Below are 17,706 nucleotides of genomic sequence, written 5' to 3' on the forward strand. Positions count from 1 at the left end.
TTTTAATTAAATACGAGATGATTGCCCCCTCTCCCTAACTCGTACCAACAAACTATCCCATTCCTTGCCAGTCCTTTCTGCAATACGCGTCTTGCCTTTTGTTTTCGGTGAGAGCCGTTGTTCTGCCACTCTCTTCAGAGCAACGCGATTCTCGTTCACTCGTTTAACTTATTCACCTGTCGCCCTATCAACAACTTTAGGCATTTTACTCCAGTCACTCATTACTGTCTACCATGTATCGCTCACTTTTCTCTATTCTTATTGCTCTCTGCTTCTATGCCCATTGCGCCTTTGCCTCCTTAACCCCAAGTGAGATCGCCAACTCTTTGAATGAATTGGCGCAACAAGGTTTCGCTGCTAAGGATCTCGTGTTGGAGATTAACTCCACCGCCGATGCCGGTCCAATGCGTGTATGTTTGCCCTGGTTATCCTGAGAAACGGTCATGATCCACAGCTTCAAGTATGCGTTTTTCTGATGAGGTGTAGGATGTCTATACGGAAATGGATACGATGGTGACCGTGGTTCTCACGGACGTCGAGTTCATGACCAATACCCCTATCATCACTGATCAATCCGAGGAGCAGACAGTATATGAAGGGTACTCAAATGTGAGGTCATTAGCCTAACCCATAGCAACTAAATTTATAACTTATTCCTTTGGCCGCTAGTTCGTACAGTCGCTCCTTGAGCTCATGGACGCCTTCTCCGACAGCGCAACTGAGTTGAAGTCGATTGACTCAACCACCAAGGAAAAAGTGCCCTCAGAAGTTCGCATCCTGGAAAGTGCCGTGGATGTGAGATTGCCTCGATTTTTGAGCCGCTGAGGTCCACACTAATTTGTTATCAGGCCTACTTCTATAATATTATCGGCCTCTTCCCGGCTAACAGCTCGTACAATGCCCAAGCCAGCAACCAGAAAGCCCAGGTTGACACTCATTGCTTCCAGGCTATCTGGGCGTTTGATCTCAACGATGGCAGTCAGTCTAGCTCTCAATCGCGCAGGAATACCTCTCTTCATGCTCGAAGAATGATGCGAAACTCTGCGTAAATTGAAACATGTACTTTCTGTAAGGATTGCGCAGAGCTGGATCGTCACGTCGATAGTCACCAGCGGAACCCGCTGCTGTATATTTCTAATTTTTTTAATTACCTTGTACCATAATAATAACTTCACTGGCACGTTCAAGTACTAAATTTATTAATACATATATTGGAAGTAGACGAAATCTAGCGATACTACCCCGGGGCAGCATAATCGCCCTGAAGTACAGAACACGTAAGATGATAGTCACACCCGTGCTTCTTCTCCCCCATGGAAAGAAGCAAATGAAATAAAACAAGAACGGAGGCCCTCTGAGGTCTATATCTTGCAACTAATGTTATTACTTGGGTAGTCATTGCTTTACAATCTTACCACAAGTCCGTCTGGAGAGTCAATAGAAATAGAATTTGGAAAGGTGAAACTCAATTCTATAGTGCTTAATTTGAAGTAGATTAGAGATTATAGCAGACATTCAAAAACTATAGAATGAGCCTTTTAGGGAAGCAAAGGGAACCACTGCAGACTCATCAACAACCTTTTTCACGGTCCAAGGCAGTCTTGGATATTGAGCATGTCGTCGCCAATCAGCTTCGCGCGGATAATATCTCGTCGGTATCCATCAGCGCCTATATCCGGCCCCATAATCATATAAATCACACCGATGAAGCATAGTCTGCCGAAGAAGTGACCGTGTGTCCTGCCGCCATCTTTGGAGCCATATCACCTGCGAAAAGCAGGGGCTTATACTCAAAACTTCCCCCCTATTACGGACTAAATGCCGTGGCGATTAAAGTCTAGGAGATGCAGAGGCTGCACTTTTGGATGGCCTCCGATGAAAGAAGCGAAGACTTGGTTCTCCTGGCGCATCATGCAGCCCTTCGGAATGTCCTCTTCCAAAAGCACATCACCGACGGAGATATGGCTGGGTACAAAGCCAACGGGACTTGGAGATTTCTAAGGATTTTTTGCTGTTTCTAGTGATGGGAATAGGGAATACTTGATTCAGACATGCCATTAGTCCACGCCTAGAAAGTCCATGCCGCTACTCTAAACCACGCCCAGTCATATTATTGGTGTGGATGTATGTGCGGAGTGGGGATTCGGTATAGTGGTATGCCATATAGAGTAAAGAGGATAATGAGGAGAACAATGAGTAAAGAGACATGACATGGACCCAAGAACATACAGATCAAGAAGACAGGATCACAGTCTACGGCCTCAACACAACCTGACCCCCCCAGCCACTCAATTTTCCTGCCGCATCTAATGCGCCTTCAATTTCATCCAGCCCAAATTCCTCGATGTGAGTGACGCCGCCCTTCCCGCCCAGCTGAAGCAACCCAGACCGCACCATTTGAATCAGCCGGAACACATGCGGACGATCGTACATAAACCGTCCCTGAACGCGAATGCCCTTGAACATGATCTCGCCGTAAGGCACCTGAATACTCCCCAAGTGACCGCCCATCAGGACACATCGACCGAATGATCCCAGCGCACGAATACCGGCAACTAACAGGGATGAGTCCTGAATGGTTGGGGGCGACAGGTCCAGGTATACATGGGCCCCCTCCGGTTGGCCGACCGCTGTTTTGAAGGACTGCGTATTGGTAGCCTCGTCCCCAGTGATTTGGACTGTGATAAGTCGCTGTGTACCATGGATGCGCTCGAGTTTGTCCAGAGCTGCCCTGTTGCGACCGGCTGCGATGACGGTGGCCCCCATGGCCAGGGCTGCGCCCACCGCGCCGCCACCAAAACGCCCTGTAGCCGGGGCCACGATCACCACCTCGCCCGGTTTCACGTCCACACAGCCAGCCCGCCAAAGGGGACCAGGTATGCGGTCAAGAGACAGAGGTCGCTGATGCTGTATCCCAGCCGCCCCAGGAGAACTTCCTCGTCCAGCGGATACAGGTTCTCCAGAGGGAACCGCGCGTATTCAGCATATGTTCCGTTGCGCCAGACTCCATCCATGAGTTTCTGCGCCGCAGGATGAATTGCTCCATGAACCCCATACAGCATGGTGACGGTGGGGTTATCGCGCGCGCGGATGGTTATGTCGCAGAAGACAAGTTGACCCGGCCTGAGGGTGACACAGTCGGGTCCAACTTCATGGATGCGCGCGATGGCCGTGTTTCCCGGAGTCATGGGAAGGGAGAGCGGGTATGGTCGCTGGTTCGTGATCACCTCTTTCATATAGGGGACAATATCAGCAGCTAGGATGCGGACGATGGCGTCACCAGTCGATGCCACAGGGCGAGGCACATTGTCCACGACCAGGGGCTTGTCCCGGGCATGAATCACCGCCGCTTTGTGGGTTGACATAATTTTTTTTGTTGGTCTGAGGCAGTTGCTTGGTAGTAGAGGATGAGCCGTTTCTTCTCTGCTGCCTTTATAGATCTGTAGAGCATTCTCATCCCGTGCTTTGTCCATCAATACAATGAAGACAGGTCCACGGTAGGCCAGAATGGTATATCCGCAAACTCCGGTCACCCCGACCAACAAAGTCTGGCAACGATGAAGCAAGATACTACGGAATACCCACTTAAGCGATCCATCTGTTATAGTGAACTCTGGTAAACGGTCAATGACACCAGATATAGCCCTGGACGGTGGGTCCCAATCCATTCATTCTGCCGATCTCAACACCTCTGCAACTGCTTGCACGGCACTGGATTCACGGCGACGGCGATAACCTCTCACTGCTCCCCGTATCTCCGAGCCCCTCCACCAACGCGCTTTGTATGTCATGGATCCGTGGTCATTGTACGACCTGCCATGCCGCACGCCGCACCCGCACCCGTATTATTAGGTCGTCAGATGGTTGACTGCCGATCTCATGGCAGATACTAAAGCCGTATGTGGGGGAAGTTTTGCCTCCCATGTTCATAGACAAAGTAGAGTGGGACCAGCTCCCACGGCGACTGATAACTTTAAACAAAAGCATATTCCTGAAGTAAATACCAAAGTGATAGGGTGAATGTGCGAGCCCCACTGGGTTATGAACATGGTGACCGGGGAGTTAAAAACCTGATTATGCTATCGCATTTAGCGTTCATACCTACTGTCCTGGTACTACTCGTAGCCCGGCCCTGTGTCTAAACTAGCTAGCTATTCTTATGGGCGCGCTTCTGGGCCCTTGAGGGCAAGGCACCCGCGAGATGGGCACTAGGCCCAACAGGAGGGCTGCGGCAGTTGCTCTGCACGGTGAGATTCTGCAGCAGGCCTTTTGAATACCGTTATTCCCCTTGCTTTCATGAAGATGGATGCATGGCAATGGGTGGCCCGCAGATCTTCAACTGGCTACTGATGCTGAATGGTCGATCCTGGATTACCGCTGTGCTATGCTGAAGTGTCAGGCGTCCATTTCGCTCATACGGGCCTACCTCTAGACCCCAATAATTGCTGAGGTAGGGGCAATGTGGAGGGTCAAGGGCATATGCTGAAGAGAGGCAACTACCATAGAACGCAGGACTCAATCCTGTCAGATATTAACCACATTCGGTTCGTGAAAAAGTGCAGGGGACCATCAACGTCGTCTCTGCCCTATGCCCCACCAAGTCTTATCTGGATTTCTTCATCATGCTCTCTTCGTCAGCGGGAGTCATTGCCAACCGCCGCCAGGCCAACTATGCTGCCACCAACACCTTCCTGGATGCTTTTGCGTGTCAACTGATGAGAGGAGGCTACCCGGCCACCTCGATCAGTCGGGAAAGCGTGCTCAGTGTGGGTGGGATCGCGGAGAATCAACTTAGACTTTCCAGCGCGCTCGCCTACAGGGCCCTCTTGGAAGACCTTCTATTCTCTGGAATATCGTATGAACTTTGCCTGGGCTGTGGGCGAGAGGGGGGCCCTGGCGCAGACTAGCCAGACCTGCCACACGGTGGTCGGAATTCGATCCGCGAGGGACTTTGAACGCCAGTCCATCCTTCTGCCCGAATTCATGGCCCATCCGTTATTCTCTCCGCGTTGGGCCATTGCATGCAGGTCCTAAATGGCCGAATAAAAAATCGAGGCGGCGGTGGACGTCGTGACGCGAGCCATCGTCGATCAACTGGCGCGTATTATAACATTTTCCGTTCAGGAGATTGATCCGCAGTGGTCGCTGGGCTCGTACGAGGTGGATTCCTTGGTGACAGTGGACTTGGAGACCTGGTTCCTGTGAAAGTAGACCACGTGATCTCGGACCTAGCCACCTAGTAGCCATCTAGTCACCTCCTCGTGTAGTTAGCTAGTTAGTCTACACACGCACATTATCATCATATTGCTTCCACAGATCCAACGGGAAGTGAGGGTTTCCATAGGATCGGGGGAGCTGTTGGCGGAGCTGGCCAAGACCCACTTGGCCCAACAGGCTGCGGACGGATCGCAGTTCTTGCCGGCGGACCTCGGGAGAAGTTAGTAGGAGAAGGGCCTGTATCCGATTAAGAAAGAAGCTTTAATAAGGTGCAATTGCATGATGGAGGCCCAAGAAGACAAGCCAGGAAGAATGAAGCTTTCGACCATGAGGAAAGACGGTGAGGCGCCATCTCCAGGCATTCAGGCATGAATGCTAGTAATCAAAGACGTATCAGGTGACTTTTACCGAGGCAAGGAAGTGGCACTAGCCCCAAATAGGTAACACGACAACCAGGTGCTGTTTTGAGACCAAAAAAAAAAAAGGATTATCAACAATAATAAATTGAGGAAATCAAGACGCGCACCCACCGATATTAAGGATGTGCTATTGCTAATCTGTTCTCGACTAGTGGGTGGTTAATGATTTACCCTTCTTGCCCTGCTTATCTCTGTGATCAGGCCATTATGGGCCTCCTTATGGGGGTACCTAGACTAGGAGCAAGACACTTAGCTTGGTGGAGATCCAGTAACCAGGGGAATCGACTAGCTACATACAAGCAATGTCTCCGAAACGGAGCCCAGAAGTCAGACCTCGAGATATTGTCACTCCTGCTCGAATGGCGGTGTGCTTTGATTTTGGCTGTCCTACGTGCAGTGTCGAATGAACAAAGCATATATGACCAGGTGAGGAGCGAGGAAATATGCTCCAAAGTCGATACCGCTAAGACTTATAGTCATTGGCCAACATGGGGCTGCAGAAATGTTAAGATTAATATCAAGACTGGGACTACGCCTGCCACTGGCCCTTCAATACAATCGTGGATCTACCGCCGACATATCGACGCTTCCCCTCGGCAAAGCTTAGACCAAGACTCACCTGCCAATAATAAAAAATTATTATCATGATTGTGGATCTTGGGCCAGCTGTGGCACATGCTGGCTACACGAGTAACTGCTCGGTCCAGTTCTCAACATCTGAGGCCCATGTTTAGCCACTAGTAGTTCAGATCTTCCCTGTTTTCCATTAAGAGGTCCATCTTCCTGTGCACTAAGGCGTGCCAAACTTTTGGCCCTCTAGTTTTGTGACAGCTTTCAGTTTATGCTTCAGTTGTCTTGCTTGGGAGAACATGCCTGGTACGGAGATCAGTCGAGACAGTGGTGCAACACCGTCCATACGGTGCCCCTTCGAGGAATATGAACGGATCCTTGAGAAGAATCCCATCTTGGCGCCCACTGGCTGTACGGAAAAATTCTGCCAAGCCGGACGTCTCATCCACAGCGCTGAGCCAAAGGTCGGGGAGAATCGTCCTCTCGAAGTGGTGAAGAATGAAGCGGTGGCTTTTCTTTGGCAGTTGTGGCAGGAAGGCATCTACACCGAAGAACGTTACCTAGAAAGGCGCGCACAAGTACTGGAGGAGATCGCTCAATCAACTAAAACCACACTTGTGTGGGATCAGGAAAACAAGCGAGTGGGCAAGACTTCTATCTGGACACAAAGCGCCGAAGAACTTCGCTATGGGCTGCGTCTGGCCTGGAAGAATTCGCGCAGGTGTATCATGCGCTCGCGGTATCAAGATCTGGACCTCTGTGATCTGCGACATATTCATACTAGCGTCGGTATGGCCACAACACTTCTCGAGGAAGTCACTAAGGCCTTCAATGATGGTCAAATTAAGCCGACGGGTAGGACATTCCAGTTGAATTCTCACCGCATCAAATCCTGATCTGACCATCTTCTCAAGTGTTTGTGTTTCCGCCGAAATCTGTGGATGGTAGTGGCCCGATGTTTTGGAACAAGCAAGTGCTGAACTTCGCTGGTGTACGTTATCTGTTCTACCCTAACGACTTTGATGCTAATGTAAGCTGGATTCGCAACCTGCAGTACGAGCTAGAGGACGGCTCTATTGTAGGTGACCCCAGTAATGTCAAGTTAACCCAAGACATTATTGACTTGGGCTGGGCACCACCACGGCCCAAGACCCCATGGGATCTTCTACCAATTGTTGCCATGGCGGAAAACGACGCACCGGCTCTTGTCGAGGTGCCGGACGACCTCGGTCGGCTGATTGTCATTCAACATCCGGACTACCCCGGCTTCAATGAACTGGGCCTCAGGTGGTACCAATTTCCAGCTCTAAGTCGACTGGGCTTTGATATAGGCGGAGTTCAGTACACAGCAACACCGTTTATTGGATGGTACTATCATTATCTTCATGGTCGGTGATGACTCTTGCTGACCCTGACAAGGTACATGGATGCGGAGATCGGAGTGAGGAACCTTGCCGACACGTTCCGTTTCGACGCCCTGCCCGAGGTGGTCAAAGCCATCGGGTTTGACAGCAACGCCTATCGTGCAAAGCCTGAGTACGCAGACATACGAGAGCTGGAGGATCTTCCAGACTATGAGCAGCTGCGGTGGCGGAGCCGCGCCCAAGCTGAGCTGAATTACGCCGTGCGTTGGTCCTTCCTCCAGCATGGCGTTACTTGTGTGGGAACATTGGCTGCATCCTCGGACTGGAGTCAGTTCGACGATGAACATGCCGCGAAGAAGGGCTACCGACTGAATTCAGATCCCTATTGGCTGTCACCGCCGCAGGGATCAATCATACCCGTGTGGCATCGTGGTGGTGCGCCGAATTACCAGCCGAAGCCCATGATTTGTCGGAATCGGTATGATCCTGTTAACTCCTGGCAGCGTCGGAAGGGTTCTACGGAGGCAGTTCCAGCCCTTCTGGTGAGAAACGGGAATACCTGGGTCACCGAGGCTCTGACTAGCTTTGCCACTGATATCTCAGGCCCCAAGAGGCGTAAACTGACAGAATCTCCCAGCAAAGAGCAACCCTGCACGGTGCATATATCCTACTGCAGCCAGGGTACTACAGCACGGACCCTAGCTGAAAGGCTACACCGGCGACTGAAGCGCAGTGCTAGAGGCTTTCAAGTGAAGTTTAGCACTTTGGACGCCTTGGATTTAACTCTTGTCGAAACATTCGATACCATACTTCTAGTTGCCTCAACCACCGGTAGTGGTGCCTTTCCTGCCAATGGAGCTGATTTTGCGAAGGCCTTAGGGCATTTCCGCCACACGCTCAAGGTTGACTTCTCCCGTGTCCGACTGTCCGTCTTTGGAGTTGGGGATAGTGCCTATCCCAATTTCAATGCCGCAGCAATCACCGCCTACGAATTTTTCCACCACCTCAATATCTTGCCCATAGCTGGTGGGTTAATAAAGGCCGATGTGGCATCCGAAGCATTGCCGTTGCGCATGTTCAATCGCTGGTCGGACGCGGTCGAGTCTGCGTTAATGGGAGGGAAAGGCGAATTGACTAGTGATCCGGAAGAAGCGTTCGTAACGCATGCTGAGATGCTCCGCAACTTTAGCGAAGCTACGGTTACCTCTAAGGCATCCAATCGGACGCACGATGGACTGGTCCTTTTGACTCTTAACGGCATCGAATGTGCCGACATGACCCACCTACGGCTTCTTCCCACGAATTCCTCATCTCATGTCTCCCGAGCCATCACAGCCCTGGGAATCACAGATCCTCAACAGATTATACCGTTCTCTGGCGAAGGGCTCCAGCAGTGCAGCTACAAGGCCTTCTTCACCAACTTCGTTGACCTGGAGGAAAGAAGTAAAGTTCCAAGCTGGGCAGCCGAGGTTGACAAGAACGGCGAGCGCGAGAATGAAAGTATCCTTGAGAGACTGGAGAAATTATCGGAGATTATAGAGCCGTCGCAGTTGACTCAAGACTTCCGTTATAAAATCTGTCTTGCTTGCCCACTTATCAAGCCCCGAGCCTATTCCGTGGCATCATCCTCGCGATACATCGGGGAGAAGAAGGTAGAGCTCTTGATTAAGCCACAACAGCAAGGCCGATTCAGCGACATCTACCTCTCCGCCCTTCAGCCTGGCGGATCAGTGGTATATGCCGTTGTCCCTGCCTCCCCTGCATCTTTCCTTCTCGCTGTTCAAAAGCCGCTTGTTATCATCACCACTGGCTCTGGATTTGCACCAGTCCGCAGTCTACTTCAGCAGCGGATTCAGACTGCACGAGAATGGGGAAGACATAGCAGCACGACACACCCATTTCATACCACTCCCATCAGTCTATTCGCGGGGTTTCGGCCTGTGGATGAGAACCTCTTTCACGCGGTAGTCCACCTGGCGCAGAGGCATCGTGTTATAGATCTGGCCTGTCTTATTCCTAGTAACCGCGAAAAGAAGCGTGTTCAAGGTTTTCTACTGGACAAACGTAACGAAATTCGGACGAAATTAGTGGAACAGGAAGGATATGTCTATGTCTGTGGGAGTGCCGCTATGGCTGAAGGGGTGCAAGCTAACCTCAGCAAGGTTTTGGTAGGAAATGTGAAGCAGATAATGGGCGAAAGATATATAGAGGAAGTCTTCTGAGGGGTTATACCAAAAGACATGTGTTATAACATTGTACTACTAACGTGGTTATGGACATGCTTAAAGCATCATACTCGCATGGCGGTGATGATGGTGATGATAACAATTAGTGATACCTACTGCTCCTGTACTACAGACAACCAAACCAACCAAAGACAGTCCTCATGCATATTTCATTCCTGACTGCTTGAAAAGAGAAAGGTAGTCCTGTCACATAAAGCACAAATAGAGATGTCCACCAAACTCACCATAGTCACCACCCTCTTCTGCGTAGTATTAGTAGTATGTGGTCATTGTGGTCTTTCCACTAGCAGCAAGCGCTCGTATAGTACGATTGTCATGGTCTCCGGCAGTTAGTCCTTGATAATTGGTCTACTTACCATCAACTGAATCGTAGTATATATACCAGGTGTGGAGAAATGTATATTAGGCCCATCTCACTGCTCAACGAGGTGACAGCGTGCTAGGAACTTTAATTATCAGTATTACTGGTGTGAGAGTCAATGATAAACAAGGGAATGGTGTGTCACCACTTTTTGTATCCTCCCTAAGCCACAACCTGAGGATATATGCTGTTCACACCCCCCCCCCCCCCAACCCACGAGAAACTTGAGAAATTTCACCACATTATAGTTAACTAGTTACCTATGGCAGTGCTTACATAACGTCATTACCCAGCTCTTTGTCACGTGATGCTGTAAGGCTGCCAAGGCAGCAATCTCACGTCAGCCCCCTCAACTAACCCCAACGAATCAACGAGTTCACCACCTTTATCATCTTTCAATCAATCGCATCAGGAGAGACATTCGTCTCTTGGTCTAATATCCTCGCGTAGTACCCCAACCGCAATTCCTTTACACACACACACACACACACACACACATACACACATATATATATATACTCATGTGATCTAGACATCTCTCTAACATTCAACGGACCCTTTCCCGTTCCGACGGGAAGAATCCGAGCACTGGAGCCCCTGAAGGATCGTCGGGTGTTAGTCTGTATCTAGTGGCTCGGCTTCATCTTACCTCTTCGCACGCCCCCCCCTCAAACCCACTGCCCCTCTCGAATGTGTCAGAGTCTCAACAGTACAGCATCCGAGGGTGCAAGGGATTGGTTCATTCGAGACGCTGACATTCCTGGGCCGCCCTGCCCGCCGCCAACCGGCTGCCTCATCAATGTCTCTCTCGTCCCTCAGGCTTCTTCAGGTTGAACTCGCCAGGTTCTCCCTCATGTCTATCTGGGATGGCGTGCTCGCGCGTGCCCTTGATAGCCTCTCCAGTCCAGGCTTGAAAAATTCCTCTCTTGCTCTTTAAAGGGATTCTGGCCCCCACCAGCCTCGGCACGGCCCCCGTTCAATCGGCTTTCGTGTGGGCATGGCTGGCGCGCTGCCCAGCGACAGTCATTTCCCCAGATGAAAATCTCCCTTCGTCCCGCCCATATCCCTCTTATTTCTGTCGTTGAAATGTGAGATGACACAGCTGCTGCTGCTGCCGCCGCCGCCGCCGCCGACCTGAAATCAGTTCCCATCCGGGTAAAGAGAGAAAAAGCTGGGGGTGTTCGTCAGCATGTGGCTCTACCAGTTGCTGCTGATCGTCCTTCTGGAACGACTGGTGTCCGGCACCACCTGCTACTTCCCTGAGGGCAACGTGGCCGAGGATTACACGCCTTGCTCTGACAATGGCGTCTCGTTCTGCTGCAATAAGAACTCGATTTGCTTGAGCAATGGCCTCTGCACCTCCATGCATCAACCGTATGTTCTCGGCCGCGGCGCCTGTACCTCCCAAAGTTGGAACGATACCTCGGTCTGCGACGATGTCTGTCATGGAAGTACGTGAGATACCTCGCTCACCCTGATAGTTTGGCTTCAACCTAGTCTACTGTTCTTCTTTGCGACTAACCAGATACTCGTAAAATTACAGTCACCACCGCGTGGAGCAGCGCGTGCTCCCTCATCCTCTACAGTGACGTGAACGGAGTCAAGCTATATTGCCCCAACTCGATTATATCCAACGGGACCGACTCCATCGGATGCGCCAATGGTGTCTCGCCCGTTTCAGTGGGCACTGGCAAGCCCATTGCTGGCAAGGCATATCTGGCCAGCTACTCCCTCCTCCCCACTGCTAGCACCGCCACCAGCACCGCAGCAGCCACTTCTACCACCGAGCCCAATACTTCGTCTTCCTCCACAGCCGATGAAAGCTGCAGCAGCCCGACCGCGGCTAATAGCAACCAAGTCAGCCGGGCGACCGTCACCGCCGTTGGGGCCGGGGTCGGCGTCCCCCTTGGGCTGCTGGCGTTGGCATCGCTGGGCTATGGTTTGAACGAGAGAAGAAAGCGGCTTCAGCTCCAGAATGCCCCGCCAAGCATGTACCAGATGCCGGCGGCCTCGTCAACGTCCTATCGATCGAGGAATATGGGCGCGAAAGAGCTATCTGGTCATATACCACTTCACGAGCTGGACACGTGATTGTGTATGGAGCGCGCGCATAAAAATGCTTATTAGGATTTGGTGGATTGGGAAGACAGAAAGGGAGAATAGCAAACGGAACGTGGGTGGCTGTTTGAGGTCACAGCAACTACATTTGATGTTGCATGTATCTCCGTTACTCTTAAGAGTCCGTGTCTGTCCCCGGGCTCACACCCGCTGAACCTGTACTTTTGGGGACCGGCCAAGAAAGAACTGTAAAGATAATACTAATACACTGCTTCCGAGCAGCTCATGTACAGTATATAGAGTAATGTTGGCTGGATCTGCCGAAACTTGAAATCAGTAAGGGTGTGACTCGGACTGAAAGGAGTGAGATAAAAAGACATGCATTGCTTGACTTCCCTAGGAGGCTTCCCTGATAATTCTCGGAACCAAAACAGCAGCTGAGTAGTCATGCCGCCACAACAAGCCCGAAATGAGAAGACGAATCCGCGAAGAGGAGTACCAACTGAAAGAGCAAAGGACTCCTACGAAGTACCAGCCATACCAATGACCCACAACCGTACCCAAGAGCGAATTATCAGGCTCAAAGTTGAACATCACGCGAATGTCTACAGCAGCCAAGCCTTCCAACTAATATATAACGATTGTGTCTAATGATTTAAGTTAAATGACACTTCTAAACGAGGTCCCTCGAGTTTCGATAGATGAATCGAAACAGACTAGGCCCTAGTATGTGCGAGGCCTGATCCTGAGACCAGGTTGATGACGCCGTCCTAATGCGGGCTTGACATATATGGGACGATCCCAAGTATGCATACACACTTGGAAGAAGAACATAATGACGGAATCCCTTGCCAACGAACCATATGGCCCATACATGAAGGTTCTATCATTTGACCGGCTTGCAATAACTACATATACTGTGTTGACAGAGAACACACCTTGGCTGGTTACCCCATGCTTTCGGGCCGTCACCACACTGGCACTGCGGAATCGATGAGCACCTTTCAAAATTCAGAATGATATACAAGGGGGTTAACCAACACAAAAATATAAAGTGGGCAATGTCAGGTACGGTAGGAGAGGATCATGAACGCCGACAACTTGCTCGGTCGACCTCAGAGCTGAGCTGGCCGAGGAAAGGTGTCGTATGGAGGGCCGTGTACAGTGTACGAACGGAATCATATCATCTACCAATCTCAAGATCGGATACCAGAGCGTTGCATCGGGTTCGAGCTGCTCTGGTGGGCTGTGATGATTTATCACCCCGTCGTTGTCTGGGAGGAATTCAAGGGGGATAACATAGTGTACGGAGGCCATGTTTGAGCTGTCAAGAGACAAATCGATGTATTGCTCGCATGCGAGAGGACTTTGATAAGCTGGTGGGAGCATGGCTACTGCTCTTACCAATTTTGATTTAGAGGTTCTTGTGGCTATGTCCCCCGCCACAGCTGCGATTGGGTAGCAGTCAGGCAGGAAGATGGGCCGATGCTCCAGCTGCGACACACATGATCTCAGCAACGGGACGTATGATTCTCCTCAAAAGAAAACAAGCTTAGCACCACCTCCCCGACGCTCATAATGACATCCGGGTCGGAACCTTCTCACAATGATTATACCGTGGCGTGGATATGCGCACTCCCAGTGGAGCTGGCGGCTGCCCAAGCCCTTCTGGATGAGACCCACGATCAGCTTCCAGCCGGACCGACTGACACGAATGTTTACACACTAGGGTGCATATATGGCCATAGAATTGTCCTCACCTGTTTACCGAGCGGTGTATGCGGGACGATCTCCGCAGCTGTTGTCGCGACCCAACTTTTGTCAACTTTCCATTCCATCCAATTCGCCCTCCTAGTCGGTATTGGCGGAGGCATACCAACTAAGAATGCGGATGTCCGTCTTGGCGACGTAGTCGTTGCAAGACCTACTGACAACAACGGAGGTGTCGTACAATATGACTTTGGCAAAGCAACAGCCGCTGGCTTTCAGCGGACAGGCATGTTGAACAACCCGCCCAGATCCCTCTTGCATGCGATCTCTAAAGTAGAAGCAAACCATTTGTCACATGACCGTCAATTTGTCTCTTTTCTGTCTGAATTCGAAAGGAGAACGACTGAACAGGGAGCCTTGGCCTTCTCGAGGCCGGTGACGGAAGACCATCTGTATCTTGCAGATTACCATCATGCTGGCATCCGGTCCGATGGATGTGCAAATTGCGATAAGTCGATGACGGCTTCACGGCCTGTCCGATGCGATGGCTTGCCAGTGGTTCATTATGGATTGATTGCATCAGGGAACCAAGTGATCAAAGACAGTCACGTACGTGACAAGCTAGGGCAGGAGCTTGGGGCGTACTGTGTTGAGATGGAAGCAGCCGGTTTGATTAACCATGTTCCATGTTTGGTGATCCGTGGCATATGTGACTATGCTGATTCACACAAGAATGACGCATGGCATGGATATGCTGCCGCTACAGCTGCAGCTTATGCGAAGGAACTACTTTCCGTAATGCCAGTTTCGCAACATAATATGGCCGCTTCGATGGATACTTCGCAGGGTGAGTGAGGTAACTTGCTCCTGACAAAGCATCTGACCGCTGATAATTAGAGGCTAGAAACTTACCACATACCATTTCAACTGACTGACGTACCCACGATTAGCAACTTTGTCGGTCGGGATGTAAACCTCCGCAAGCTATGGGAGATCCTGCGACCGAATAAAGTGGCGGCGCGCAAAGGTGTCGTGATACATGGAATGGGTGGGCTGGGCAAAACACAACTAGCAGCCCACTTCGCTCGCATGCACAAAGAGGACTTCACATCGATTTTCTGGCTGCATGGCAAGGATGAGACTACCTTGAATGCGTCATTTGCAGACCTCGTTGTCCGCGTCAGAGATATGGCTGCATCCGACAGTACGCACCATCAATCGATGCAAGAAGGGCCACCTTTATGTGCCAAAAGAGCCCTAGAGTGGCTGTCGAAGAAAAATAACGCTGGGTGGCTTCTCATCTACGATGATGTAGAAGCTTTTGACATTCAAAGCTGGCTGCCGACTGCAGATCATGGCTCGATCATCATCACAACTCGATCACCGCAACTTGCTGAGGGCATGATCGCTCACCCACTCACGCCGCTTCCCTTTGAGGATGCCTTGCAACTACTCACTGGCGAGCCAGGCCCTAGAGACAGCACATACGGCAGATGCCAAAACGACCCAAGCTCCAAAGCACTAGCTAAGCGTTTGCACGGATTACCTTTAGCACTGGCACTTGCAGGCTCCTATATCCACCGGACAGGTATGAGCTGCTCCAAATACTTGGAATACTACCAACGCGAATGGTGCAGCCTTCAGGCAGCCGCACAACCTCTTCGAGGGTACCCAAACGGAAATTTGCAGACGGCGTGGAGAGTTTCTTATGAGGCAGTTAAGCAAACCTCTCCACTGGCGGCACAGACCTTCTTTGTTCTCTCGCTCTTTCATCACGAGGATATATGGTACGAGCTACTCCACAGCGCCATGCAATCCTGCATTCTACCCTCAGGGCTTTCAGAACTTTTCTCAAACGAGATCCAATTCTCAAAGTTGATGCAGATATTGCTGGACTTCTCGCTGGTACAGCAGTCTTCGCGCAACGGGAGTTATTGCATACACCCGGTCATACAAGATTGGTGTGAGAATGAGCTTCCGTCTGTCGATTCGGACCTCGATGAGCTTAGCAGAGAGACCTTTACCATTCTCGCAGTCACAGTGGGCTCGAACGCCCAATTTGCGCTAGACATGAACGACTGGTCGTTGCAACAGCGCCTTCTGTATCACGCAAACAGACTCATGCCATTGATACGAGGCAAACCAAGAGAGAGTCGAGATTCTGGAGTCCTTTCGGCACTTCATGCGATTGGGCGCCTGTATTGGACACATGGAAGGCACGAACGAGCAGAGCAGATGTACCAAACGGCACTTGCTGGGAGAGAGATGGCGTTCGGCCCAGATCACAGAGTCACTCTCCAGACCGTCCATAACATGGGCTTGCTGTACCATGACCAGGGAGATTTGAGATCAGCCGAGCTGATGTTTGAGCGGGCGCTTTCCGGATATAAAAGCACCGAGGTTGATGATTCTCAACTGGAGGCGCTGGATACCCTTCAGAGTCTTGCAAATATCTACCATGCTCAGGGGAGACTGGACGAGGCCGAAAGGGTGTGCTACAAGGCACTGACGGGATACCGAAGTTTATCGACAGCAAGCAGTCCATTGGTCCTGGACGCAATGCATAACCTTGCAAACATCTACTTCTCTCAATACCGGTTACCCGCAGCAGAAGAGCTGTACGACGAAGCCTTGAGGGGCAAACAGAGATCTCTTGGTGAATATCATACGTCGACGCTAGACACAATCCATAATATAGGTGTTGTCTATTTTGAGCAAGGCCGAGGACAGGAAGCTGAAGAAATGTGTGAGAGAGCCCTTTCTGGAAGGATGACAGTATTTGGGAAAGATCACTCGTCTGTATTCGACACGCAATTCCAACTAGGCACCATTTATCGCTCTCAGGGTAAATTGAAAGCGGCCGAGGAAATGTACCAACGCGTTTTGTTGGGACGAGAGAAGGTTCTAGGCGCTTGTCACTCCTCGACTCTTCATACTATCCACCATATTGGAAATCTCTATTATATGCAAGGCAGGCTGCAGGAAGCGGAGCAGATGCAAGAACGAGCACTCAACGGCTTTGACCGCACCTTTGGTCATGACCACACCTATACACTCGAGTTGGCCCATACCCTGGCTGTTTTTTGTTGTCAGAGAGGGAAGCTCGATAAGGCGGAATCATTATTTCAACGCGTTCTGTCCGCCAAAGAGCAGATCAATGGGAAGCGCAGTGGACCGGTGCTTGCTATTCTGAACAACTTAGCAAATGTATACCGAGAACAGGGTAGACTCCGGGAAGCAGAAGAGACCTACAAGTTGGTCTTGGCCGAATGGCGGAAACACAGCCCAACGCATTCTGCAGCACTCGGTGCTTTGAACAATCTAGGTGTCGTCCACCAAGACCGGGGCCAACTGAAAGAAGCGGAGAAAATGTTCAAAGAATGCCTAAATGGATATGAAAAAAGCCTCGGTCCTAATCATGTCCTTACACTGGACGCGGTATCTAACTTGGGAGACTTGTATCGGGATCAGCACAAAGCCCACAGGGCAAAGGAGCTTTACTTGCGCGCTCTTGCCAGCTACGAGGAGACCATGGGTCCCGACCATCCGAAAACACGAGAAACCGCAAACAAAGTCCGCTTGGTATCCAATCATCCAAACTCTGCCAAGCGAGATTTTATTGCCAGGCTCTGGAAAGGTAGTCGCTGGTGACATACCTTACTGTATATCTCTGTTGTATGCCAGAATTTTCCATACCTCGTTGAATCGGCGAATAGAAGGTGTTGATGAATTCCTACCTTCGGCGACACAGTGGTATTTGG

The 17,706-nt window shown here is 50.8% G+C and overlaps 7 protein-coding genes across 7 annotated transcripts; 5 read left to right on the forward strand and 2 right to left on the reverse strand.

The window, feature by feature from the left end:
- Window positions 1-38: 38 nt before the first annotated feature.
- On the forward strand, window positions 39-1,217 carry BO83DRAFT_382531 (uncharacterized protein). Its single transcript, XM_025532247.1, has 4 exons — window positions 39-410; window positions 487-609; window positions 670-795; window positions 849-1,217. The coding sequence occupies exons 1-4, from the start codon at window positions 234-236 to the stop codon at window positions 1,047-1,049; spliced, it is 627 nt and encodes a 208-aa protein (XP_025383351.1). The 5' UTR covers window positions 39-233; the 3' UTR covers window positions 1,050-1,217.
- Window positions 1,218-2,253: 1,036 nt separating this feature from the next.
- Window positions 2,254-3,365, reverse strand: BO83DRAFT_411850 (putative isopropanol dehydrogenase; the record flags this gene model as incomplete). The annotated part of the gene is made up of 2 exons (XM_025534350.1): window positions 2,254-2,829; window positions 2,853-3,365. 2 exons carry the CDS (start codon window positions 3,363-3,365, stop codon window positions 2,254-2,256), a joined length of 1,089 nt encoding a protein of 362 aa, XP_025383352.1.
- Window positions 3,366-4,201: 836 nt separating this feature from the next.
- On the forward strand, window positions 4,202-5,540 carry BO83DRAFT_411851 (KR-domain-containing protein; the record flags this gene model as incomplete). Its single annotated transcript, XM_025534351.1, has 3 exons — window positions 4,202-4,247; window positions 4,558-4,875; window positions 5,081-5,540. The coding sequence occupies 3 exons, from the start codon at window positions 4,202-4,204 to the stop codon at window positions 5,203-5,205; spliced, it is 489 nt and encodes a 162-aa protein (XP_025383353.1). The 3' UTR covers window positions 5,206-5,540.
- A 965-nt stretch (window positions 5,541-6,505) lies between these two features.
- On the forward strand, window positions 6,506-9,792 carry BO83DRAFT_370605 (nitric-oxide synthase; the record flags this gene model as incomplete). The annotated part of the gene is made up of 4 exons (XM_025529907.1): window positions 6,506-7,061; window positions 7,121-7,197; window positions 7,261-7,574; window positions 7,626-9,792. The coding sequence occupies 4 exons, from the start codon at window positions 6,506-6,508 to the stop codon at window positions 9,790-9,792; spliced, it is 3,114 nt and encodes a 1,037-aa protein (XP_025383354.1).
- A 1,248-nt stretch (window positions 9,793-11,040) lies between these two features.
- Window positions 11,041-12,565, forward strand: BO83DRAFT_156065 (uncharacterized protein). Its single transcript, XM_025526277.1, has 2 exons — window positions 11,041-11,628; window positions 11,721-12,565. The coding sequence occupies exons 1-2, from the start codon at window positions 11,367-11,369 to the stop codon at window positions 12,266-12,268; spliced, it is 810 nt and encodes a 269-aa protein (XP_025383355.1). The 5' UTR covers window positions 11,041-11,366; the 3' UTR covers window positions 12,269-12,565.
- Window positions 12,566-12,885: 320 nt separating this feature from the next.
- On the reverse strand, window positions 12,886-13,614 carry BO83DRAFT_382535 (uncharacterized protein). The gene is made up of 2 exons (XM_025532248.1): window positions 13,277-13,614; window positions 12,886-13,217 (listed from the first exon to the last, which is right to left on the reverse strand). The coding sequence occupies exons 1-2, from the start codon at window positions 13,550-13,552 to the stop codon at window positions 13,122-13,124; spliced, it is 372 nt and encodes a 123-aa protein (XP_025383356.1). The 5' UTR covers window positions 13,553-13,614; the 3' UTR covers window positions 12,886-13,121.
- Window positions 13,615-13,813: 199 nt separating this feature from the next.
- BO83DRAFT_431635 (uncharacterized protein) lies at window positions 13,814-17,596 on the forward strand (the record flags this gene model as incomplete). The annotated part of the gene is made up of 2 exons (XM_025535586.1): window positions 13,814-14,792; window positions 14,850-17,596. The coding sequence occupies 2 exons, from the start codon at window positions 13,814-13,816 to the stop codon at window positions 17,594-17,596; spliced, it is 3,726 nt and encodes a 1,241-aa protein (XP_025383357.1).
- Between the last annotated feature and the right edge of the window lie 110 nt (window positions 17,597-17,706).

Source organism: Aspergillus eucalypticola, assembly GCF_003184535.1.
Source record: "Aspergillus eucalypticola CBS 122712 chromosome Unknown BO83scaffold_35, whole genome shotgun sequence".
Lineage (NCBI taxonomy): Eukaryota > Fungi > Ascomycota > Eurotiomycetes > Eurotiales > Aspergillaceae > Aspergillus > Aspergillus eucalypticola.

Excerpts from the sequence above, each read along its gene's own strand:
- BO83DRAFT_382531 (XM_025532247.1), top strand. The coding sequence starts at position 234 with ATGTATCGCTCACTTTTCTCTATTCTTATTGCTCTCTGCTTCTATGCC. Across the intron at positions 411-486 it reads CCGATGCCGGTCCAATGCGT|GATGTCTATACGGAAATGGA; the intron begins GTATGTTTGCCC and ends GATGAGGTGTAG. Across the intron at positions 610-669 it reads TATATGAAGGGTACTCAAAT|TTCGTACAGTCGCTCCTTGA; the intron begins GTGAGGTCATTA and ends TTTGGCCGCTAG.
- BO83DRAFT_156065 (XM_025526277.1), top strand. The coding sequence starts at position 11,367 with ATGTGGCTCTACCAGTTGCTGCTGATCGTCCTTCTGGAACGACTGGTG. Across the intron at positions 11,629-11,720 it reads CGACGATGTCTGTCATGGAA|TCACCACCGCGTGGAGCAGC; the intron begins GTACGTGAGATA and ends GTAAAATTACAG.
- BO83DRAFT_382535 (XM_025532248.1), bottom strand. The coding sequence starts at position 13,552 with ATGGCCTCCGTACACTATGTTATCCCCCTTGAATTCCTCCCAGACAAC. Across the intron at positions 13,218-13,276 it reads TGCCCACTTTATATTTTTGT|TGCCAGTGTGGTGACGGCCC; the intron begins GTTGGTTAACCC and ends TCGATTCCGCAG.